This window comes from Bufo bufo, chromosome 3 (genome assembly GCF_905171765.1).
Source record: "Bufo bufo chromosome 3, aBufBuf1.1, whole genome shotgun sequence".
NCBI classification, from domain to species: Eukaryota; Metazoa; Chordata; class Amphibia; order Anura; family Bufonidae; genus Bufo; species Bufo bufo.
Genome location: NC_053391.1, coordinates 226,311,114 through 226,336,838, shown reverse-complemented (window position 1 = coordinate 226,336,838; position 25,725 = coordinate 226,311,114). Strand labels below are relative to the sequence as shown.

Sequence of the window (25,725 nt, the reverse complement as noted above, 5' to 3'; positions counted from 1 at the left end):
GGCCCCTTTCACACGAGCGTGTTTTTCGCGCGGGTGCAATGCGTGAAGTGAACGCATAGCACCCTCACTGAATCCTGAACCATTCATTTCAATGGATCTGTGTACATGAGCGTTTTTTTCATGGGGACATTTAGCAATGTCTTTATCCCCACAAAAGTGGTTTAAAAAGTTGCAAATTATGTTGCATGCCATATTTATGGTATAATCTGCAACTCTTTGATCTTCTCGACACTTTTCTAAAGGGTTGCAGAAAGGGTTGGGGCTTAGCATGTGGGGAGGGGCTTAGTACGAGGGGTGGGGCTTAGTGTGAGGGGAGGGGCTTTGCATGGCAGGCTGAGTTTACTATAACTTAGGCCAGAAACTAGTAAATTGGCTGGTGTAGACATCAGTTTGTGTTGCATGGACTGTTAGAGATGTGCCTTATTTATTAAAAGGCATCTCACTCCGGCGCAGAGTGTGGGAACGCCAATTTTCATAAATGTTCCGCTTTGTTTTCAAACTATAGCTTTTTATTTTTTTAAATATAAAATAAATGATTAAAAAGGGTTCCCTATTTTGTGTCGGCAGTTTTGACTATGGTGATGGTTTTAGATGGCATGGATGATTTAGTTGTTTTTACTTGTTTTTTTTTTCTTGGCAAACAATAAAAGACCTCTTGGGGACACTGATTTTTTTAAACTTTGCACTTTTCCAATGTAACTGGGACATCCATAGGAGCCCCAGTTACAGGGGAAAACAGCCAGTAGTGGGGGCATTTTACACAGGCAGAGCTGATCAGTGTCTGCTAAGCCCTGGTAGTTCTGCTCTGTCCCCAACTGGCGATCACATGATCACTAGGTCCTATAGTGGAAGCGGCATACCTGCTTAATAAATGTGGGCATTTGTAAAACATTGAAAACAAGCACATGAAGAAGAGTCTGCTATATGGCTTCTCTGCTTGGCTTGACTGACAAGTCTCTCCCAATACACAAATATGTATTTGGACTCTTCTCACCATGCTTTGCTTTAAATCTTTGTTTTCTTTGAAATATCGCAGCATTTCAGAGTAAACCATGAGTCACTGCTATTGAGGGAGCCTGTCTTGATTTCATGCTGCTTGTAGTTTGGACAGCACTAGAACAACTCTCTCCTCGCTGCAGGAGGCAAGCTCAATATAAAGTCTATAGTCCCATCTTGACTCCATCTCCTGCAGCGAGGAGAGAAAGCGCGCTATGTGAGTGCTAGTTCTCATTCTAGTGATTGGTGAGGGTCTCAACGCTTGGATCTCCACCAATCCAAACCTTTCACATGTCGCTATAAAATATCAAACGTTTTTCTGAAAGCTTAGTGACACTTTAACAATAGGCTGGACTATTAATAGCAGCACTGATTTAAAAAGTAAAGTGAAAACGAGTGTTTCCAGTATTAGATTACTTGTGACATCCCACACATGCACATATCGGCCCTGATTTATCATGCCTTCATTCCAGAATTCTGTCGCTAAATAGAGCTTTTGCAACTTTTTGGACTTAGTTCCACAAAGATTTTACGACTTTTTGCATTTTTTCACCACTCATTCCAGTTTTGAAATATGGGTGGGAAAGTGGGTGTAGTTAGCTATGTTAATGGTTTTCACTACAGATTTGTGACAAGACTTTCTTTAAAAAAATTTTTTTATAGTTGCAATCTCACTCCAGGAGGAGGGTGGAGAATTCCGTGCGGGTGCAATGCGTGAGGTGAAGGCATTGCACCCGCACTGAATCCAGACCCATTCACTTCAATGGGGCTGTTCAGATGAGCGGTGATTTTTACGCATCACTTGTGCGTTGCGTGAAAATCGCAGCATGTTCTGTATTCTGCGTTTTTCACGCAACACAGGCCCCATAGAAATGAATGGGTCTGCGTGAAAATCGCAAGCAAGTGCGGATGCGGTGCGATTTTCATGCATGGTTGCTAGGAGATCATGTAAGTAAATTGATAAAGGTCAATATACTGTATTATTATCGCCTATAACATGGTTATAAAGGAAAATAAAAGCATTCTTAATACAGAATGCTTAGTAAAATGTGGCTTTAGGGGTTAAAGGGCTTCTGTCACCCCCCAAAAGTCATTTTTCATTTTTGGGCTAATTAAAATCCTTATAGTGCGATTATTCAATATATAGTGCTCTTACCTTTTTCTGTTGTTTAGTTTCTTTAAAAACCGCACTTTTATAATATGTAAATTACCTCGCTACCATCAAGTAGGGCGGTTACTTGCTGGTAGCCGCCGCATCCTCCTTTCAAAAAAACACCCCCTCCTCCTGTTGATTGACAGGGCCAGCGAGCGCTCTCCTCCTCTGGCTGGCCCTGTCTGCAATTCAAATCCCGCGCCTGCGCCTTACGTGTCTTCATTCGGCGCAGGCGCTCTGAGAGAAGAACGCTCGCTTCCTCAGCACACCCTCAGTGCGCCTGTGCCGATGACGTCTTCTCTTTCGGGTTTTGAGGTGACGTCATCGGCGCAGGCGCACTGAGGGAGTGCTGAGGAAGCGAGCGTCCTTCTCTCAGAGCGCCTGCGCCGAATGAAGACACGTAAGGCGCAGGCGCGGGATTTGAATTGCAGACAGGGCCAGCCGGAGGAGGAGAGCGCTCGCTGGCCCTGTCAATCAACAGGAGGAGGGGGCGTTTTTTTGAAAGGAGGATGCGGCGGCTACCAGCAAGTAACCGCCCTATTTGCTGGTAGCAAGGTAATTAACATATTATAAAAGTGTGGTTTTTAAAGAAACTAAACAACAGAAAAAGGTAAGATCACTATATATTGAATAATCGCACTATAAGGATTTTAATTAGCCCAAAAATGAAAAATGACTTTTGGGGGGTGACAGAAGCCCTTTAAAAAATAAAGAAAATTAACTCACCTCATCCTTTTGTTCGCGCAGCCGGCATCGTCTTCTTTCAGGACCTGCCAAAGGACCTTTGATGAGTTAATCGTGCTCCCATGTGGTGAGCTCGGTGACATCAGCGCAGGTCCTGCTGAATGAAGATAGAAGAGCTGGTGAGCGCGATTACGTCATCAAAGGTCCTTTGACAGGTCCTGAAAGAAGAAGAAAGAAGATGATGCCGACTGCGTGAACAACAGGATGAGGTGAGTTAATTTAATTACATTTTTTAACCCCTAAAGCCACATTTTAGTAAGCATTCTGTATTAAGAATGGTATTATTTTCCCTTATAACCATGTTATAAGGGAAAATAATAAAATACACAGAACACCTAACCCAAACCCGAACTTCAGTGAAGAAGTCCGGGTTCAGGTCTGGGTACCATAGTCAGTTTTTTATCACGCACGTGCAAAACGCATTGCACCCGCGCGATAAAAACAACATCGGAACGCAATGGCAGTCAAAAGCGTACCTACTCGCATGATTTTCCCTGGTCGCAGACGCATCCGGACATGCTCGTCTGCAAGGGGCCTAAGACAAATTTATTAAACAACATGTGACATTTGATGAAGGTGGCATAAAGTGCACCAACTCAAGCCCGACTGAGACCACCTTGGCGTGGGTAGGCGGGCACAGATGTGGTTTGATCAAAATATATTGACTGAGAGTCTCAGATTTTATTATATCAGAGTGAGGGCTTAGTCCACATGTTGTGTTTGCATAGTGCATTATTTTCCGTGATTTTATAAATGTAACCAAGCACATCCGCATACTCATTATCATATTGTACAGGATGTTTTATATTTTTTCTGTGATTTTCTGACTTCAAATATTCCCCTCATGATAAATTCCCCCCATCATTTTTACTTACCATCAGATATTCAGAAAGCTGAAGTAACTCCTGGAAGAATAAGCAACAGGTATGCACATTATAAAATGTACAGTATATGGTCAACTTTCCTGTATTAGAATTCAGTAATGTCTTTAAGATAAATTGAAATCCTTGAAAACATTCATATTACAATACAGACATTTGCCAACATTACCTTGTTAACTTAATGGAAAAGGAACAGTCAGTGTTATTTTATACACACGGACAACATATAGAGATCTAAAGTACCGTAATTACTATATAAAAGCTAGTAATACTCATAAATTGCAAACTCAGCCAACCATGCATATCTTGCCAATGAGGGGGGTAACCTGCTGCCAGGGACTTTTTATAGCAGCTTGCGTCCCAAGAGAACAAATTATTTTATTCTCATTTCCCGCAACATTAGGGGACTGACAGGAAGCCCATGTCAACAGCATATGCTACAATTTTCCCAGTTTCCATAAAAATCCTATAATTTTATTTGTAGAGCATTATATATATTTATTATATTTTTATTTTGCACATAAATGCATGTAAAACAACAAAGGCATATTGCAGTAGTAAAATGTCCATTGCGGGGTTAAAAATAATAAACAAATCTAGGTGCCACTTGGTCGCGTAGCGGATCTCCTCTTCTTTCTACTTTCTTCAGGACCTGGCTAAAGGACCTTTGATGACGTCACTGCGCTCATCACATGGTCCATCACCATAGTGATGGACCATGCGATGAGCGAAGTGACGTCATCAAAGTTCCTTTAGCCAGGTCCTGAAGAAAGTAGAAGAGGAGATCCGCTACGCGACCAAGTGGATGGGGTGAGTTAAATTTGTTTATTATTTTTAACCCCTCTATGGACATTTTACTAAGCATTCTGTATTAAGAATGCTATTATTTTCCCTTATAACCATGTTATAAGGGATAATAATAAAGATCAGGTTCCCATCCCGATCGTCTCCTAGCAACCATGAAAATTGCACCGCACTTGCTTGCGGATGCTTGCGATTTTCACGCAGCCCCATTCACTTCTATGGGACCTGCGTTGCGTGAAAAACAATATAGAGCTTGCTGCGATTTTCACGCAACGCACAAGTGATGCGTGAAAATCACTGCTCATGTACACAGCCCCATTGAAGTGAATGGGTCCGGATTTAGTGCGGGTGCAATGCGTTCACCTCACGCATTGCACCCGCATTGGAATTCCCGCCCGTGTGAAAGGGGCCTAACATCTTCCATAATTCGTACTTCTCACAGACTTTTCTCGAGCTGCACCTACTCTCTGGAATGCTCTGTCCAAGAATATCAGGTTAATTCCCAACTTCCCTACTTTCAAATGTGCCGTAAAAACACATATTTTCAGGCTTTTTGTTTTGTACATGAACCCTCTGAATTGTAAAGATCTGCGGAATATGGTGGCGCTATATAAATAAAGATTATTATTATTATTTTAGTACAACAATTTGAAAACGACTGATTATATTATACCATTAAACCATTAAAGAATCATGTATATCCTTACCCCATTCAAAACAGCTATGGCACAACTGTAAAAGTTAAAAAATAAGAAATAGATTACATAAAGTTACAATATAAATCTATAAACACAAACACGAGTCACCATCATATGTCCCAGTATGCAATTTTTTCTGGCTACAAAGATTTCAATATTAGCTAAAGAGAAACTCCAGGCCAATTTTCATTATTAGTAAAGTGGATCTTCCAGGATCATGTAACATACTATGGCCATGAATTATTTCACCTGTTTGGCAGCTTCTGTGTAGTGTACACAGCACTTTGTAAACTTGTATTTAAAGAGGACCTTTCATGTTTTTATTGTTGTTTAGATAAATACCTTTCCTTGCGGGGTGAAACATGAAAGGTCCCCCGCTGATGCTGCCACCCTGCCTGTTTTTTTTTCAAATATCGCTCCTACGCCCCGCTGTGCCCCTCTGCTGTTTTCCCGCTCAGTATGTTAATACTGCGCATCCGTACAGGGAGGAGGAGACTCCTTCTCCCTGGCTGTGCTGTGATCCAATCACATCGGAGAGTGTCACAGACAGGGAGAAGGAGACGCCCATTGAGAAACCCTGGAGTCTCCTCCTCCCTGTATCAATGCTCAGTATTAACATACTGAGCGGGAAAACTGCAGGGGGGCACAGCGGGGCACAGGAGCGTTATTTGAAAAAAAAACAGGCAGGGTGGCAGCATCAGCAAGGAAAGGTACTTATCTAAACTAAAATAAAAAAACATGAAAGGTGCTCTTTAAGGGACCAGAGATAATAAATCTGGTGCATTTAAGGTTGCAGTTCAGTCCACCAGATTTTTCTGGTGTGGCCATAAATATTTCTTCTTTGTTCTGCAGAATGATCCTCTACTTCCAGTCAGGACGCTACAGGGGCTGATAGCAGGACACACAGTAATAAATCCTTTCTTCTCATCCATGCTTCTTCATTCCCTCACAGCACAATGCTGGATTCCTCACACCTTGGAAAATGGACACTTGCACTGATCAGAATACAATAAATATTTACTGTCACAGGAAAAAAAAATGTTGGACTGAAATGCAACTTTAAAGGGTTTGTCCACTTCTTTACTACTGATGGCCTATCTGATCAGTGGAGGTCCGACACCCCACAACCTCGCAGATTAGCTGTTCTGTAGTAGCTCTGAAGTGTGTACAAGATGAAGCTTCTGGTGCTGGAGCTACTCTGAAAGGACTGATCAGCATGATGGCAGTGTGTCTGACCCTGTGCTGATCAGATATTGATTGCCTATTTAAAGCATAGACCATTAATAGAAAATGGGAAATATTGTGGAATATGAAAAGCTCCTAGATAACTGTAAATATTAAAATAAAATCTACTTTAGTACACCTTATACCGTGCTGGGTGAAGATGTGCTCTATAATTTCTGACAATTTCAATTATAATAAATGTCAGTCCATGGGAGGCATGGCTCCCTTAAGCAAAAATTTTGTGTAAATAAGTCTTGCGACAATAATTTGCAGCTTTTGTAGACCAGTATTTTGGTGTAACTGATAATACATTGCCCCCAAGGGGTATTAAAAAGTTGCAGAACTTTTATCTATACAATTAAAAAACTTTATTTACTTAAAACCCTTGGTCAAGCATTTTTGGCTTTGAGGATTTTTTTCTTAAATAGTTCTTGCTGTATTGGGGTTTGTATCAGTTAGCATTTACTCTGTCAAAGTAATTTTACAGGGCTGCAGCATTAATGTGGTTAGGGTACAAGGGCAGTTTTGCCCATATCTGTGAAGCATTGCCAGCAATTACAATAGGATTACAGTCGGCAGTTATATATTCCTGCGGGTCATCATGTGGTTACAGTGGTAGTATGATCAAGAACCCATGTCCGTTTACCCTATTAGGGCATGTGGACTTTAAAGAGGACCTTTCACTAGATTAAAAAATCAAAACTAACTATACAGACATGGAGAGCGGCGCCCAGGGATCCCCCTGCACTTACTATTATCCCTGGGCGCCGCTCCGTTCGCCCAGTATAGGCTCCGGTATCTTCACATGTTAGGCTCCACCCAGTGGAACCTGCCGGCGTCTCTTTCTCCCATGCTGTAGCGCTGGCCAATCGCAGCGCTCAGCTCATAGCCTGAGAGAGAAAAAAAAAACTCTCAGGCTATGAGCTGAGCGCTTCGATTGGCCAGCGCTACAGCATGGGAGAATGAGACGCCGGCAGGCTCAACTGGGTGGAGCCGAACATATGAAGATACCGGAGCCTATACCGGGAGAACGGAGCGGCGCCCAGGGATAATAGTAAGTGCAGGGTGATCCCTGGGCGCCGCTTTCCATGTCTGTATAGTTAGTTTAGATTTTTTAATCTAGTGAAAGGTCCTCTTTAAACACGCATACATTGGCATTGTGGCAGTGGCAAAAGCCATATTAATTGGAGCTCATGGAAAAGTTATAATAGACAGAACATGCTGAGCAAAAGCAGCTAATTTTATACAATTAGAGCTGTCAGTTTCCATCTAATAACCAGCTACAGCACTGCCTCTGCACTTCTTACACATAGGGAGTCATTTATAAACAGATATACGCCACTTTCGTGGCGTATATCTGGCGCAGATTCTGTCGCACGCCATGTTGCAGCAGAATCTGCAACTTCTTCCCCGCTCACACAGGTCTAAAAAAGTGGGCGTGGTGTGGGCGGGGACAGGCCGCCAGGCCCGTCTCACTCATCATTTTCTATGCCTAGTTGAGGCGTAGAAAATGGTCTAAATGTAAGACAGCAAGGAAGCTGTCTTACATTTAGAATCGGCAATGGATATGCCAACGTTATAGAGAGGCCGGTGCCTCTACATAACTCCACTGCCAGCGCAGGAGCTTATTAAGACTGGCCTCCAAAACGGCGGTCTTAATAAATGTGACCTATAGTGTCTGTGGTGATGAGTCCAGATATACAGTGCTTTTACCACAACAGAGAACAGTCAGACAGTACATCAGCAAACAACTGCCTAATCATTTTCTACGGGAAAACTGCTTACTCGGTTTGCTGGCTGGAGTCCTTCTTTAAACAGATTTTTGGTGTTTCCTGGATTGTCTGAACTCCTGTAAAGGAATAGATAGATAATGGTAATGCTCTGCCTGTAAATCTAGTAGTTATTGGTTTTAAGTTATTTTAAGACCAAACATTTTATTAATTAGTGTATAATATAGTAATCCGGCATGTACAATGCAGCGGCTGTATTTTACAATTGATATTTTGCTGCATTCCTCTGAACTCCAATTATTGCAGTTTAAACTGGGGAATGAGGGGAAGATAGTGCAGATAGAGAACGGAGGCGAGGTATTGGAACAGAAGGAGGGACTAGAACAGTTCAGAAGGAAAGGTGTAGGGTAAAAAAATATACAAAAACCTCTTAATTGTATGTATACTAATGTCAGAAGCCTGACTAATAAAACTGGTGAACTGGAATTAGTGATGTGTGTTGCTTGTATGTCCACACCTCCTGTTCAGGTGTGGACCATGTGACCTTTACCTACCCCTATTTTTTTTTTAAATCAGATCATTTTTATTAAACATTTTACAGTGTAAATACACGTTTTTCCACAATACATACAAGGATGACATAGAGACATATTGTCCATAGGACTAATAACAAAAAGGGCACCAAACTATGTGTATTAATCCAGTTTCAATCCAACCTCCCCACCCCCCCCCATCCCACCCCACCCTAACCTACAAAATACAAAGGCACATTGTTAAACATTTCTATTCAGACGTCGAAACGACAGCCATGGATCCCACAATTTTTCAAATTTCGCTGGGCATCCACGCTTCTGGTACACCATCCGTTCATAACTCAGCATTGTGTCAACCGCACTTAGGAATTCGCCTAGGATTGGCGGCGCTGTCTGTATCCAATGTAGGGCTATTAACTTCCTAGCGACATATAACATTCTCCCTATAGCTATTTTATGCACCTGCCCAGTGGCCAATTCAGAGACATATCCTAACACACACACTTTCGGGTCAGAGGGTATTCGTACCTTGTAAACGTCCTGTATTGTCTGACGTACCAACTCCCAGTATCTCCCTAACCTCTCGCACGTCCACATCATATGCAACAAATCTGCAGACACCACAGAGCATCTTGGACACTCATTCGTAGGTCTGAACCCTATACGGAACAAAAAAAACGGTGTTTTGTGGACCCTATGGACAATAAACAGCTGCGAGAGTTTACGTCCTACACTCAAGGAAGAGAGAGGTATCGCCTCCAGTATGTCAGACCATTGGTCATCAGTTAATTCGCCAACATCTTTCTCCCATTTACTTTTAGCCGTAAGCGGATGCGACATTAGAAACTTCTCAAGCAGCAGCTTGTATATACAGGAAATCATACCTCTCCTCGCCCCCCTGGACAGAATCTGGTGCAATGCAACATCTCTCCCTGCCACCTCAGTCGTACCTTTAAAAGTGGAGTTGTATGCATGTCTCACCTGAAGGTACTTATAAAAGTGAGTTCTAGGCAGATCATACTTCTCTTGAAATCTGGCAAATGACATGAACTTCTTTTCCTCCAAAAGATGGCCCAACCTCAGAATACCCTTCCTTTTCCATGCCCCAAACTCAGACAGGGAGAGGAATTCCGGCAGCACAGGATTGCCCCACAGTGGAGTGTATTCCGTATTGCCGAAAACCCCCCTCAGGAGCTTGACCTTATTCCCTACGGACTGCATCAAGTGTCCCAAATCGCCCATCGGACCACTCTTTCCAGCCCCCCTAATCTCAAGGATCAGCATTAGGTCATTAGAGGACAAGCAATGTTTAAACAACTGACACGACATCTCACTCGACTCCAGTTCCATCCACCCCTTAAAATGTTGGCATTGTGCAGCCAAGGAAGTACACCCAGGGGTTTGGCACTGCAAGGCCCCCTTCTGTTTTAGGATATTGCAACGTTTCAAGCTTAATTCTCGGTTGCCCCTTCCGCCATATGAGCTCCCTGAAAGTAGCATTGATAGGAACAAATTTGGATTTTGACAGCCAGACCGGGGAGTTATGTAGAACATAGAGTAGCTGGGGCATCAACACCATTTTAATGAGATTAGCTCTTCCCGCCACCGACAGATATAGTTTACACCATGCCTTAGGGCTCATTCAGACGGCCGTATGCTGTCCGCAAAAATACTGAATGCTATCCGTTTTTTTGCGGATCCGCAAAAAAAATGAAACATGTCCTATACTTGTCCGTGAAAATCAGGACATGGCCCCATTGAAGTCTATGGGTCCGCAAAAATACTGAATGCTATCCGTTTTTTTGCAGATCCGTTTTTTTGCGGATCCGCAAAAAAACGGATAGCATTCAGTATTTTTGCGGACAGCATACGGCCGTCTGAATGAGCCCTTAGTCTTATTACGAAATTTGATAACCAACGGGTCAAAGTTAAGGCGCCCAAAGTCTCGGATTCTCGGAGATATATGGATACCCAAATACTTAAAGGTCGCTACACATGGAATATTTCTGTCTCGCACTGTCTGTGATTGCACTTGCCCGTCAAGCAGCATAATCGCCGACTTACTCCAGTTAATAGTCAGACCCGACAGATCCCCGAAGCAGTCAATGATTTTCATAGCCGCTTCCAACGATGGACCAGTATCTCCCAGAAAAAGCAAGGTGTCATCTGCATACATCGCCACTTTATTATTAACTGTCCCATATTGGAACCCCCGGATGTCCATTGATTTACGAATTGCTGCGGCTAATGGCTCAATCGCAACTGCAAATAGCAGAGGCGACAACGGGCACCCCTGTCTAGTACCCCGGCCCAGACAGAACTTGGGGGACACCCCTCCATTCGCCCTGATACATGCTTCGGGTTTAGAGTATAGCACCCGGACCCAGGATATATACTCATCTCCAAATCCCATATACGCCATAACTCTCCACAGGAATCGCCACTCAATGCTGTCAAAGGCCTTGGCCGCATCCAAAGAAAGGATAGCTCTATCTCCAACATTATCAGCTGGAAGTTGAATACTGGCAAACACTCTTCTAATATTAATTGACGTTGATTTCTGAGGCATGAAGCCAGTCTGGTCAGAGTGTATGATAGACAAAATCACCTTAGACAGACGCATGGCCAAGACCTTTGCAAGCAACTTAACATCAGTGGAGAGCAACGATATCAGTCTATATGAGTCAGGGAGAGAGTGATCCTTGTCCGGCTTAGGAATGACTACTATTACCGCCTCCTGCATAGACGCTCCCCCCTCTCCTTGGAACAATTGAATACCTTCAAAAGTTCCGGGAGCAACACTTCCGCAAAGGACTTATATACTTCCGCCGGAAGCCCATCCAAACCCGGAGCCTTGTCATTAGCCATAGCAGCCAATGCCGCCATCAATTCTTCTAGCTCAATCGGCTCCTCTAACCGCATACTGTCTTCCCTGGAAAGCTTAGGAAGATCTAATGTGGCCAAAAAGGTGTCAATCTCTTCATCCGAGCATGTCACCCTGGAAGCATACAGAGAGGAATAAAAATGATTTCGTATATTCAGAATGTTATCTGTATCACGCCTGAGGACGCCGCCAGCATCTAACAGGCCAGATATACATTGTGATCCTTGCTGCGCTTTTGCGATAACAGAGAGCATATGGCCTACACTCTCACCTTCATTAAAAAATTGCTGCCTGTAAAACAGTCGTTTCCTCTCTGCTACCTCCAAAAGGTGACACCTCAACTCCTCCTGCCTAGTCTTTAAGGTATTACTTGTCATGATAGAAGGATTTAACACAAAAGCTTCCTCCGCTATCTTCATATTATCATGTTTCTGCCGATCAAGCTCTCTAGATTTAGATTTAATCCGACTGACTGTTTTAATAAAGGATCCTCTGAGGAAGGCCTTCATCGCTTCCCAGACGACTAACGGAGACGCAGTCCCTTCATTTATACAAAAATATTCCCTAAGGGATTGAAGCATATCGGACGGATCACCCATCAGTTTTAACCAAAAGGCATTTAGTCGCCAGTATCTAACCCCCGGCCTGGCTGTCACAGATATATCAAGGGTGATGCTAAATAAGGAATGGTCAGATAGGGTCCTAGAAAGATACTCTGAGGTCTGTACAAACGGGAACATATGAGCATTTACCAGACCCAGATCTATACGCGACAGGGAGCCATATGTCGAGGAGCAACACGAGTACTTCCTGTCCAGGGGGTGGGTCTCTCTCCATACATCCATCAGACCTACTTCCCTCAGTATTCTTGCAAACGAGGTTTCACCCGTATTACTACCACTAGGTGTGATCTGGCATCTATCAAGCGAACTGTCAAGTACATTATTAAAATCTCCCACTATTAACATTGGAAGTTCAGAAAATTCTGCCATGAATTCTATAAGCTTCCTTAAAGGTACCGAGGAAAATGGTGGGGGTATATAGATTGTCGCTAACACCATTCTCATCCCTTGGACCACACAATGCATTCCTATAAACCTTCCCTCTTCATCCACACATACCCTCAGGCATTCAAATATGATATTCTTATGAACTAGGATACTAACCCCCCTGGAATGCGAGGAGAAGACGGAATGCACCGAATAACCCAACCACGGCTTTTGCATGACATGTATAGATTGTTTGGTCATATGCGTTTCTTGCAAGCATATTATTGCCGGCTGATATCTAGATAGGTAACGGAACAGACCGTGTCTCTTTGTAGCATCCGCCATTCCCCTCACATTCCAGCTAAGTATTCTCGTAGCAGGTCCCATAAGAATGCATACATATATAAAAGTACATTTGAGATCTACAACTTTCCACCTCCCAGCAGCCGCAGGGAAAAACAATGTTAAATACCAGATTACAGATTCCCATCTCTTCTCTTTTTCCCCCCCGGACAAAATATACCAGGACTGTACGTTTCAGCATTTTAGAATTGCCATCATTAGCACCTTTGACGATAATAACCCCCGCTAATCCCATCCCCCCTCCCTCCCCCCACCCAACTATCCCTCCCCAGGCAGTGAACATATGCAGCATAATTAGATTCAGTAATGAACTTGGGGCCAACATTGTGAACCAGGCCCAACAGCGCCTGAAGCAGCACAGCATCCAGCACGATACCGTACGCAGGCACATTAGGAAGGTGGGGAGCAACCTCGGGCGTATGCTCTACCCACAAAATTTCTTCAGCAACCGGCTAAAGAAAAAAGAAAATGTCCACATCGGTGGGTGGACGGTCCAGTGGACATCAGAACTTCAATCAGGAGCAGGAATGTCCAACAGTCTCAGGTGTCTGTTGATGGAATCCTAAGGCGACGCTCATTTTGATCCAGCCACTTGACCGCAGCGTCCGAGTCCTCAAAGAACACAGCGGATCCAAACGCCACCACCCTGAGCCTGGCCGGGAACATCATGAAGTACTGTACTTGCAAATCTCTCAGCCTCCGTTTAATCTCCACAAAGCGAGCTCTTTTTTTCTGTACATCTGACGAATAGTCAGGGAACAGAGACACCTGAACCCCATTGATTTTTAAATCAGGATGAGATCTTGCAGCCCTCAGTATAGTGTCTCTGTCTCGATAGTGCAGGATTTTAGCCAGTATTGGACGTGGCGGACGTCCTGGCGGCAAAGGCCTGGTGGGAACCCTATGTGCTCGTTCCACAGCATAAAGTGCAGAGAGTCCTCTATCACGGAATTTTTCCGCAAGCCATTTTTCAATAAAATCAGTAGCCTCTGGGCCCTCAGATTTCTCAGGGATGCCCACCAGCCTTATATTATTGCGGCGAGAGCGGTTTTCGAGGTCGTCGGTTTTAGCATAGAGCGCCGCTATATCCTTTGACGCAGCCCGGCTCTCTCTCTGTAGGGTAACAGCCCCATCTTCCAAATCCGAGACCCTCCTCTCTACTTCTGAGGTGCGTTCAGCCACTTTATGCAGGTCATGACGGATAATGGACATGTCCGCTTTTAGACTTCCAATATTAATATTCATGTTCTGGAGGGTGGCGTTGCAGCTAGCAATAGCTGCCATCACATCTTTCAAGGTGGGCTCAGGGGCATTGATCACTGGCAGGCACTTCCCAGTGCTGCACAGGCTAGCACTCGCCCCCCCCTCATGCTGAACTGGGGATTGCTGGTCGTCATTACAGGGGCCATCTTGCTCCCCTAAGCCTTCCTCCACTTGTGCCAGGGTGCCCTCTCCTTCTCCCAATACATGACTGGGAAACTGGTGTGACTTGTGAGCGAAGCGCTCTAGCCGCGCTGCCGCTCCCTGACTCACCGCCGCCCTCAGTTCAGGCCACTCTTCCTCCTCAGCGCCATCTTGGGATCTTGCCTCTTTGTGCTGCCGGCTCGGCGTTTTGCCTCTCTTTGCAGGCATAATGATTTTCCTCAGCACCGGACCGCTTGCTGGCTATGTCCCCCGCTCCTACGGCTGTTTGTAAGTAATATCGCCACCGTTGTAGGTATTTAAGTCAGGATTCTTGCCGGAGCTAGTGCGGCGTGCGTCCTACTCCATGCGCCGCTAGGCTCCGCCCCTACCTCCCCCTATTTAGTCTGACTTTACCCATCACTCCTTGCTCTGGATAGCTTCATTTGGTTTGTGGAAGAGCTGGAGTGTGGTCTTGCTTTGTTGTTTGCTAGGCCTCAGTGAGATGCTGGTTCCTTAACCAGGGAAGGAGCGGGTTGTCTCTGCCCTGTCATTACCATTAGGGCATCCGAGGGCCACCAGGGTTTTCTAGGTTCCTGTGTATGGGCATCTCTACCATCGGGAGGTGCCCATACGGATAGGAGTTAGGGCCAGGAGCAGGGTTTTATAGGTGGTGACCCTTTTCCTTCCCTAGCGGTGAGGTCTAGTGTCTTTTCCCTTCTTTGTTGTTGTCTTTTGGTGTTCTCCCCTACTACATCCGTGACAGTTATAGTCTGTTTACAAGGGATCGCCAAAACCGGAGAGGGGGAGGGGTCTGTCTTTATGTAAAGTCCTGTCTAAAGCCCACATTCCGCGAAGATATAAGTGAAGGACATGAATATGTGGAGTCACTGTGGGTAGAAATACATGGAGGCAAAAACAATAATAAAAATACTAATAGGAGTTTATTATAAACCACCTAATATACCAGAGTCCACAGAAAATCTACTACTAAACTAGATAGACGAGGCGGAAGATCATAATGAGGTTGTTATTATGGGGGACTTCAACTACCCAGATATAGACTGGGAAACTGAAACCTGTACATCTCATAAAGGAAACAGGTTCTTGGCAATAACCAAAGACAATTACCTTCCCAACTGGTTCAGGACCCGACTAGAGGGACGGCCATACTGGACTTAGTATTAACCAATAGACCTGACAGAACAATAGATGTTCAGGTTGGGGGACACCTGGGAAATAGTGACCATCCTAAACTCTATTTGTGAGATGTACATACCTTATAGGAATAAAAGGGTAAGGAACAAGAAAAAAAACAATGTGGATAAATAGAAATGTAAAGAAAGCAATACATAACAAAAATAAAGCATTTCTTTTTCAGGAGGGTAGCAAGGAAGCATTGAAAAACTATAAGGAAAAAATAGAATATGTTAAAGACAAATAAAAGCAGCCAACCTGGAGACAGACAGATTCATTGCCAAAGAGAGTAAAACTAACCCTAAAAAGTTCTTGAATTAAATAAATGATAAAAAGTATAAATCTGAAGGTGTTGGCCCTTTACAGAGGGGACAGTGGGGATTTTTTTTGGGGTGGCAAATAAGCAATAAACATCAACTGTGTATTTTTTTTTTACAGCATTCATAACGCAGGATACCGGTAAATTGTGTAAACTGTGTTGCGCAGATTGTTGCAGATATGGCAATAGCAAATATGTGGAGGGGATTAAATTTTTTCAGCTTTATCTATTGAAAAGCATTTTTTCAATGGAAAAAGGTATATTTTCTTAACTTGGAGATTTTTTAATGTAACCATTTACTGACTTTGACAGGCGATCCTCTGACCGCTTCCATAATACACTGTCAGTACTGTGCCTGACTCAGGGAGCCCCTTCTTCTAAACTACTTAGATGCCGCGATCGCTATTGACTGAGGCTTCTAAGGGGTTAAATGACCCAGATCTGCACTTCCAGCACCTGCCAATCCTGGACATTAGAGCAGGAGCCCAGCGGTCAGGTGAAAGCCAAGCTCCTGCTCTTCACTTCACTAGAGACCCGTGCAGTGCTTAGACTGTACTGCTGTAAAAAGTCTGTGGCGTAGCCTAAGGCCCATTAGTGACTGCCAAAAAAGGCATATTGGTGGACAACCCCTACATGTACATCATATACTGACCCCTTACTCCAGCGCTGTTCTCTGCAGAGCTCGCCTGGTACACCTTCTGCTGTTTGCTTCTTACCTGCCTACAGCACATGACTAAGGACAGTGATTGACTGCAATGGTGAGGTGACGAAAAACAGGCATGTCACTGTGCACATCACCGACTAATGTGACGTGTACAGTGAAGTTCCTGGATTCGTCACGTCACTGTTGCAGCTAATCACTGTCCTCAGCTGTAGTCCGCTGAGGACAGCGATTGGCTGCATTGGTCACCACAGAGGTGCATCGCACAGAACAGTGCCAAAGTAAGGGGTGAGTATATAAAAAAAATTTCATTTTAAAACAACCCCTTTTGCTAAAGGTCTCTCCATCTCAGCTTTGCTGTCTGATGCCCAGACCTTCCGGTCCCTGTCAGACCAGAAGTGATTACGTCAAATCCACTGTTCATCACTGGCCTCAGCAGTCATGTGTGCATGAATGGCATGTGAATTTTCAACAAAATCCATTTACCAAAATGAGCTTGAAAATGCCAGCTGCTTCATATGTAAACTCGCTGATTACCCAAGTCTTTGTATAAGATCACCATTATTGTTCTTTTGAATCTGGACAAAATCCCCTAAGAATATGATTCTAATAAGTATATATCTCTTTAAAATATTGATTATAACGTGCTCACAAAAAGTCTGGTAAACCAATTAAACAGGGTAATCCCCTGTAGAATGACCTCTAAAAATATTCAGTAGGAACAGGCAGTTTCCCAAATTAGGGTTTGCAGAAAAATGGAGTGGGCTTTGGCCTTGCTAGTTGCAGCCAAGGCCTTTGAGCCCATTGAGTGGGGATAACTATAGAAGGTGCTTCAGCTTTGGTCCCACCTCTATATGGATGTACACCTGTCCTAAGGCAGGTATCTTAGTTAGTGGTTTGGTCTCTCCAAAATTTGATCAGGGCAAGATGTACCGTATAAAAAAAATTGGTACAGGGGATAGGAAGGATAGAGTTGGCCTATGTGCCAACGATCTAAAAGAGATTTTTTGAGAGTCTTTTATTGATGACCTCTCTGCTCACCAAGCACAGCGCCATACACTTTACAATGGCTGTGCTTGGTATTGCAGCTCAGCCCCATTAAAGGGGTTTTGCCATCTCAGACAATAGGGGCATATCGCTAGGGTATGCCCTATTGTCTGATAGGTGTGGGTCCCACCTCTGGGACCCGCACCTACAATGAGAATAGAGCAGAGAAATGAATGGAGGGCGCACTGTGCATGGGCAGACGCCCTCCATTCATTTCTATGGGGCCGCCGAAAATAGCCAAAAGCTGGCTCGGCTATTTCCGTCTACCCTATAGAAATGAATGGGAGCAGGGGCCGCGCATGGGTGGTGCGCTAACATTCACTTCTATGGGAGCAACGCTTGGTGGTGGACTGACCCAGGAAATCTGGGGTCCTCCAGCCACAGCTCTCCCGCTCCGTTCTCGTTGTAGGTGCGGGTCCCAGAGGTGGGACCCGCACCTATGAAACAATGGTGGCATATCCTAGCAATATGCCCCCATTGTCTGAGATGGGACTACCCCTTTAACTTCAATGGGGCTGAGCTGTGCCTAGTCCATGTGCCTGATGAACATGATGCCACATGACCTAGGAAAAGCAGGAGAAGGCCACGGCGCTACTGCATTCTCCGCTGCCTTCTCAAACAGCTGATTGGCGGGGGTCCTGGGCGTTGGACCCCACCAATCAGATACTGATGACCTATCCATAGGATAGGTCATCAGTAAGAAAAACTGTCAAAAAAACAAATTAATTTATTTATGTCAGAGGTTGAAGTTACCATACTCCGTGCAATTGAGCTGATAGATCATTTTGGCTCCTTTTTGGGTTGAAAATTACTTGGTTCAAGCCTGTCTTGATGCCACTGTAGTAGGTTTATTAGCTAGAGGTCTACTACAATCTGCCAGTGATGGATCATTTCAAATATCTAAGCATTCTTACCAGAGATACTGCACTGTCTCTGGAAGGCCACTTTTCAGAAAAGTTTATATGTTTTCTTGGAAAACTCTCTTACTGTTAGTAGCAGAGCATATCAAATTAATTAAAATTATCCTACTGCCTCAATGATCTTTATTTATTGGAGCATGCTGTTGGCCCTGTTCCTAAGAGATTCTTTCATAAACTGCATTCTCACATGGCAACATTTGTTCGGGGTTCCTCTTGACATAAACTGCCGCTTCCTGTCCTTTAGTGTCCTAAACTGCTGAGTGGAGAGGCTTTACTGGATTTTATCTGTATTTTCTGGTGGGCCAGATTAGATATCTTTCCTCTTGGACTGTACCCATACATGTACCTAACTCAGAATATCTACTGGGCCAGCACTTGAGCCTAAGCACCCTACGGTTAGTCCTAGAGCGAATGTCCTTATTCGCAAGGAAACTTTTCCCCTTACACAGGTTGGCTACTCAGGGTTGGAGGGTGGTGAGGAACATGTGTATTGATTTACCTTTCTAATGCAAGATAACCCAATGTACCCATATTTGAAGGATTTGGAAGTGTTGGGACACTGGTGGGCCCAGGGATGGATTTCTTTGAAAGATGTGTATGTAAATGGATCTTTGATGTGCCAAACACAAGCTTCTACAGATTTCTTTCAGCTGTGCCATGTGCTCTACACCCATTTCAGTAGATCATCATTGTGTATCCATTGATAGGAGTTTCATCTCCCTGATCTGGAATTGTCCATATATCCGATCATTTAGGGAGGAAGTATTAACCCAATTGTCAGAGATTTGTTTATTAGGTTTATTGGAAATGCCCAATGGCCTCATCACACTAAGATATTTCTATTCCCTTGATGCATGTCACCTCTCACTATATACTCTGCTAAGAAATTCTTTGGCTCAGTTGCTTGTTTGCAAAGTGAGACGTGATCTCTTTTTTGGACTATAACTCCTAGAATATGTTAGACCCGCTATGGATCTTCATCAGTACTGTATCTTCTATCTGCCTGGATCTGTAACTTTTTGTGCCTTACCACTAATAAGACCATGCCATCTTTAAATTGTTGTACCTACAATTAAATATGTAATTCTCTGAGGTCAATAAAGCAAGTTAAAAATATTAGAAACAGTTGGATGTTATAAATGTAATCTATTATTAATAATCTAAACTAAACTCACTTATTAAAAAAGGTTGCAGATGGTCTAAAGACAAGGGGGGATTTGATGTTATCCATAACTGACATGTCATTTAATAAAAACATAAATGTGCTTTTCAAACATATTACCGGCATATCCACTTCAAACTATTCCTGCACTTTTGAGATAGACAGATATAAACACCATGAATAATGCTTATAAGGAATTTTCTATGGGGCAAAAAAGGTAGTTAAGGGTGTCCACTGAGAGACTGATGTTACCCAAGGAGGAAGTTGCTGTTAATTTTCACGTTTGTACTATGCGCTAATCAAACAATTTCTATATTCTCCTTGACTGGTCAAACCAGTATTTAATCCTAACAAAATTACCTAATTGCAAAAAGGAGATTTGAATAACCGTTTAAGTTCAAAGTTATATCAGCTAATAAAAGTAAAAGCGCTGCAAAAATGTATATCTGAAAGTAGTGGAGGAAAACGTTGGATCATGAAGACCTAGACAGACTTTTGCGTGGTTGGAATACAAAAATCATGGTTATTGAGAAATGGAGAAAAATTAAGTATAAAATTAGGCCGAATGCACACGGCAGTGGAACACGGACGGTCCGTGGTATCTCGGCCTGGCATCCTACTGACAGCAGGAGCGCACGGCGTTATTGGTTGCTTTGACGCCGTGCGATTCATGCCGCCGCTGCACTACAGTAATACACTCGTATAGATCATACCAGTCTATTACTGTAGTGCAGCGGCGGCATGACGCGCGCGGCGTCAAAGCATCCAATGATGCCGTGCGCTCCTGCTGTCAGCAGGATGCCAGGCCGGGATACCATGGACCGTTCACGTCCGTGTTCCACGGCCGCGTGCATTCGGCCTTACACATAAAATATTAATTTATTCCATCATCTTCCCTGTGCAGAGTAATCACCCGAAGCATTGTTCATACAAGTAACAAAAATGCTGAAAATCCGGCACCGATAATGATGACTAAAAATCACTGTTTTATTTAATCTAAAATGTGTTTGTTTTAGGGGGGTTTGCATGGGTTAATGGACTATGAATAGGGCAACTAGCTGAAACGAGTAGGAAAACTATGCAAAGCACCATGTTGGATTTTATATTTTGGATTCAAGAAAACCATCATTTTTATTCAACACATTCTGGGCCATATCTTTAATATGTAGTTACCGTATATACAGATGTAGCAAGCACTATCTGAATAGCCCACAGTGGGTTGAAATAGTTGGCAAACTAGAGATCTAACAATTGGTGGGTGCCTCACAGCTCCAGAAGAACTGTTCTATCACACTCTGTAAGTACAGAGGTATTCTCTCCTAGACGTATTGCTTCTTTACCAAAATCCCAACATTTTTATAAAACAAATGGATAATGTAGAGTGGTCATTTTCTCACCTCTTTCTCTCGTTGTTACATCGTTCTTTTTGGTTTTACTGTGAACAGGTTCTAAACAGAATTCTGATATTGCAATTCTAGAGTCAAAAGGGTATGTCTTGGAGCGATTATGATGCCAGGATATCTGCATAGATGAAAAGAAAGGAAAAAGTAAAAAGAGCATCACTATTCAGATACAACACAGATAACATAAAACGAATAGGCTGACAGCACCAGATAATCAGAAACGTTAAGGTTCAGGAAAATATCATGTAGTTCTAGTAGTGTTACTTTTTTTAAAGGGGTATCCATCTTATAAACTGATGGCATACTGCTAGGATATGGCATTACTTCATTTTCAATGTGGGTCCCTCACAGATCCTGAGAATGAATTGGTGTAAAGATCCATACGCTCTTTTCCTGCAGAGATGTTCTCCCTGCCGCCTACTGTGCATGGAACTGCAGTGGCCTTATTCACTTGGCTGTAGTCTCCTGCACAATGGAGGGTGCTGGTGTGCAGGGTAAAACAGGACAGGAAAATAGCATTACACCAGAACTGCAGCCCCTTTATTCTAAGGATCAGGTAAGATCGCTCCGTAGGAGCTTAGCGGTGAACTAGCAAAACCATTAACAGATTTATTTAACCAATCACTGGTAACAGGAGTCGTCCCAGAAGATTGGAAATTACCAAATGTTGTGCCCATTCACAAGAAAGGTAGTAGGGAGGAATTGGGCAACTATAGGCCAGTAAGCCTGACATCAATAGTGGTGAAATTGATGGAAACCATACTTAGGCCTCATGCACATGACCGTTGTTTTATTCCGTGTCCTTTGCGCCGTTTTTCGTGATTTTTTGCGGACCTATTGATTTTCAATGGGTCCGTTGAAAACTCGGCTAATGCACCATTTGCCATCCGCGTCCGTGATCCGTGGTTCCAGTCCGTCAAAAAAATATAACCTGTCCTATTATTTTCGCAGAGAACGGTTTGCGGACCCATTCAAGTCAATGAGACCGCTAAAAAACGCGGAGGCACACAAGATTGTCATCCGCGTCCGCGTCCGTTTTTTTCCTATCATTTGCATGGCAAACCTGTCTTAGACTTTTTTTTACATTCCTTTACACTGCGTGCAGAATTATTAGGCAAATGAGTATTTTGACCACATCATCCTCTTTATGCATGTTGTCTTACTCCAAGCTGTATAGGCTCGAAAGCCTACTACCAATTAAGCATATTAGGTGATGTGCATCTCTGTAATGAGAAGGGGTGTGGTCTAATGACATCAACACCCTATATTAGGTGTGCATAATTATTAGGCAACTTCCTTTCCTTTGGCAAAATGGGTCAAAAGAAGGACTTGACAGGCTCAGAAAAGTCAAAAATAGTGAGATATCTTGCAGAGGGATGCAGCACTCTTAAAATTGCAAAGCTTCTGAAGCGTGATCATCGAACAATCAAGCGTTTCATTCAAAATAGTCAACAGGGTCGCAAGAAGCGTGTGGAAAAACCAAGGCACAAAATAACTGCCCATGAACTGAGAAAAGTCAAGCGTGCAGCTGCCAAGATGCCACTTGCCACCAGTTTGGCCATATTTCAGAGCTGCAACATCACTGGAGTGCCCAAAAGCACAAGGTGTGCAATACTCAGAGACATGGCCAAGGTAAGAAAGGCTGAAAGACGACCACCACTGAACAAGACACACAAGCTGAAACGTCAAGACTGGGCCAAGAAATATCTCAAGACTGATTTTTCAAAGGTTTTATGGACTGATGAAATGAGAGTGAGTCTTGATGGGCCAGATGGATGGGCCCGTGGCTGGATTGGTAAAGGGCAGAGAGCTCCAGTCCGACTCAGACGCCAGCAAGGTGGAGGTGGAGTACTGGTTTGGGCTGGTATCATCAAAGATGAGCTTGTGGGGCCTTTTCGGGTTGAGGATGGAGTCAAGCTCAACTCCCAGTCCTACTGCCAGTTTCTGGAAGACACCTTCTTCAAGCAGTGGTACAGGAAGAAGTCTGCATCCTGCATGAAAATCATGTTTTTCTTGAAGGACAATGCTCCATCACACGCGTCCAAGTACTCCACAGCGTGGCTGGCAAGAAAGGGTATAAAAGAAGAAAATCTAATGACATGGCCTCCTTGTTTACCTGATCTGAACCCCATTGAGAACCTGTGGTCCATCATCAAATGTGAGATTTACAAGGAGGGAAAACAGTACACCTCTCTGAACAGTGTCTGGGAGGCTGTGGTTGCTGCTGCACGCAATGTTGATGGTGAACAGATCAAAACACTGACAGAATCCATGGATGGCAGGCCTTTGAGTGACAAATAGTAGTGTAGAAGCAGCACTGTGCGGTCTCAGGATAATGCGTCTATGTCAATGCAGCAGCCTAACCGTAGGCCCTTGATCCATCAGGCCAAATCGTATACGTGTAGAAAAGAAGATGGCTTCGGCAGCATTCCGCAATATCAAAAATACTTTAATCGTACCTCCAGACACAGATGGCAACGAACGTTTCGACTGTGTTTCGACTGTGACAAAGACTGTTACACAGTCGAAACGTTCGTTGCCATCTGTGTCTGGAGGTACGATTAAAGTATTTTTGATATTGCGGAATGCTGCCGAAGCCATCTTCTTTTCTACAGGCAGGCCTTTGAGTGTCCTTGCAAAGAAAGGTGGCTATATTGGTCACTGATTAGTTTTTGTTTTGTTTTTGAATGTCAGAAATGTATATTTGTGAATGTTGAGATGTTATATTGGTTTCACTGGTAAAAATAAATAATTGAAATGGGTATATATTTGTTTTTTGTTAAGTTGCCTAATAATTATGCACAGTAATAGTCACCTGCACACACAGATATCCCCCTAAAATATCTAAAACTAAAAAACAAACTAAAAACTACTTCCAAAAATATTCAGCTTTGATATTAATGAGTTTTTTGGGTTCATTGAGAACATGGTTGTTGTTCAATAATAAAATTAATCCTCAAAAATACAACTTGCCTAATAATTCTGCACTCCCTGTATGTCTGGTGGTCCTCCAAAAATAAAGGAAGACACACGGAAACAAAAACAGAAACGGATCACGGAACAACGGAACCCCATGTTGCGGAACGGAAAACAACACAACAACGGTCGTGTGCATGAGGCCTTAAGGAGAAGATTGTGGAACATCTAAAATCCCATGGATTGAAAGATGAAAAACAGCATGGGTTTACTTCAGGGAGATCATGTCAAACTAATCTTGTTGATTTTTTTGATTGGGTGACTAAAATAATAGATGGCGGAGGTGCAGTAGACATTGCTTATCTAGACTTTAGTAAGGCTTTTGATACTGTCCCACATATAAGGCTTATCAATAAATTGCAGTCTTTGAGCTTGGACTCCCAAATAGTTGAATGGATTAGGCAGTGGCTGAGGGACAGACAACAGAGGGTTGTAGTCAATGGAGTATATTCAGACCATGGTCTTGTTACCAGTGGGGTACCTCAGGGATCTGTTCTGGGACCCATATTGTTTAATATCTTTATCAGCGAAATTGCAGAAGGCCTCGATGGTAAGGTGTGTCTTTTTGCTGATGACACAAAGATTTGTAACAGGGTTGATGTTCCTGGAGGGATACACCAAATGGAAAAGGATTTAGGAAAACTAGAGGAATGGTCAAAAATCTGGCAACTAAAATGTAATGTTGATAAGTGCAAGATAATGCACCTGGGGCGTAAAAACCCAAGAGCAGAATATAAAATCTGTGATACAGTCCTAACCTCAGTATCTGAGGAAAGGGATTTAGGGGTCATTATTTCAGAAGACTTAACCCCTTAAGGACCGGGCTCATTTTCACCTTAAGGACCAGGCCATTTTTTGCAAATCTGACCAGTGTCACTTTAAGTGCTCATAACTTTAAAACGCTTTGACTTATCCAGGCCATTCTGAGATTGTTTTTTCGTCACATATTGTACTTCATGACACTGGTAAAATGAAGTCAAAAAAATTATTTTGCACAAAAAAATACCTAATTTACCAAAAATTTGAAAAAAATTAGCAAATTTCAAAGTTTCAGTTTCTCTACTTCTGTAATACATAGTAATACCCCAAAAAATTGTGATGACTTTACATTCCCCATATGTCTACTTCATGTTTGAATTGTTTTGGGAATGATATTTTATTTTTTGGGGATGTTATAAGGCTTAGAAGTTTAGAAGCAAATCTTGAAATTTTTCAGAAATTTACAAAAACTTAATTTTTAGCGACCAGTTCAGGTCTGAAGTCACTTTGCGAGGCTTACATAATAGAAACCACCCAAAAATGACCCCATCTAAGAAACTACACCCCTCAAGGTATTCAAAACTGATTTTGCATACATTGTTAACCCTTTAGGTGTTGCACAAGAGTTATTGGCAAATGGGGAGGAAATTTGAGAATTTCATATTTTTGTCAAATTTTTCATTTTAACCCATTTTTTCCACTAACAAACCAAGGGTTAACAGCCAAACAAGACTGTATCTTTATTGCCCTGACTCTGCCGTTTACAGAAACACCCAATATGTGGCCGTAAACTACTGTACGGCCACACAGCGGGGCGTAGAGTGAAAGGTGCACCATATGGTTTTTGGAAGGCTGATTTTTATGGACTGGTTTTTTGACAC

At 43.2% G+C, this 25,725-nt stretch overlaps 1 protein-coding gene across 7 annotated transcripts in view; it reads right to left on the bottom strand.

Moving 5' to 3' along the window:
• Window positions 1-25,725, bottom strand: part of TRAF3IP3 (TRAF3 interacting protein 3) — a 74,722-nt gene that overhangs the window by 31,411 nt on the left and 17,586 nt on the right. For all 7 annotated transcript variants that reach the window (XM_040424015.1, XM_040424014.1, XM_040424020.1 and 4 more), the window contains 4 exons: window positions 21,104-21,227; window positions 8,286-8,349; window positions 5,286-5,310; window positions 3,769-3,798 (listed from right to left, as the gene is read on the bottom strand). In XM_040424015.1, the coding sequence (XP_040279949.1) occupies window positions 3,769-3,798; window positions 5,286-5,310; window positions 8,286-8,349; window positions 21,104-21,227 (243 nt within the window). The remainder of the gene's footprint in view (window positions 1-3,768; window positions 3,799-5,285; window positions 5,311-8,285; window positions 8,350-21,103; window positions 21,228-25,725) is intronic.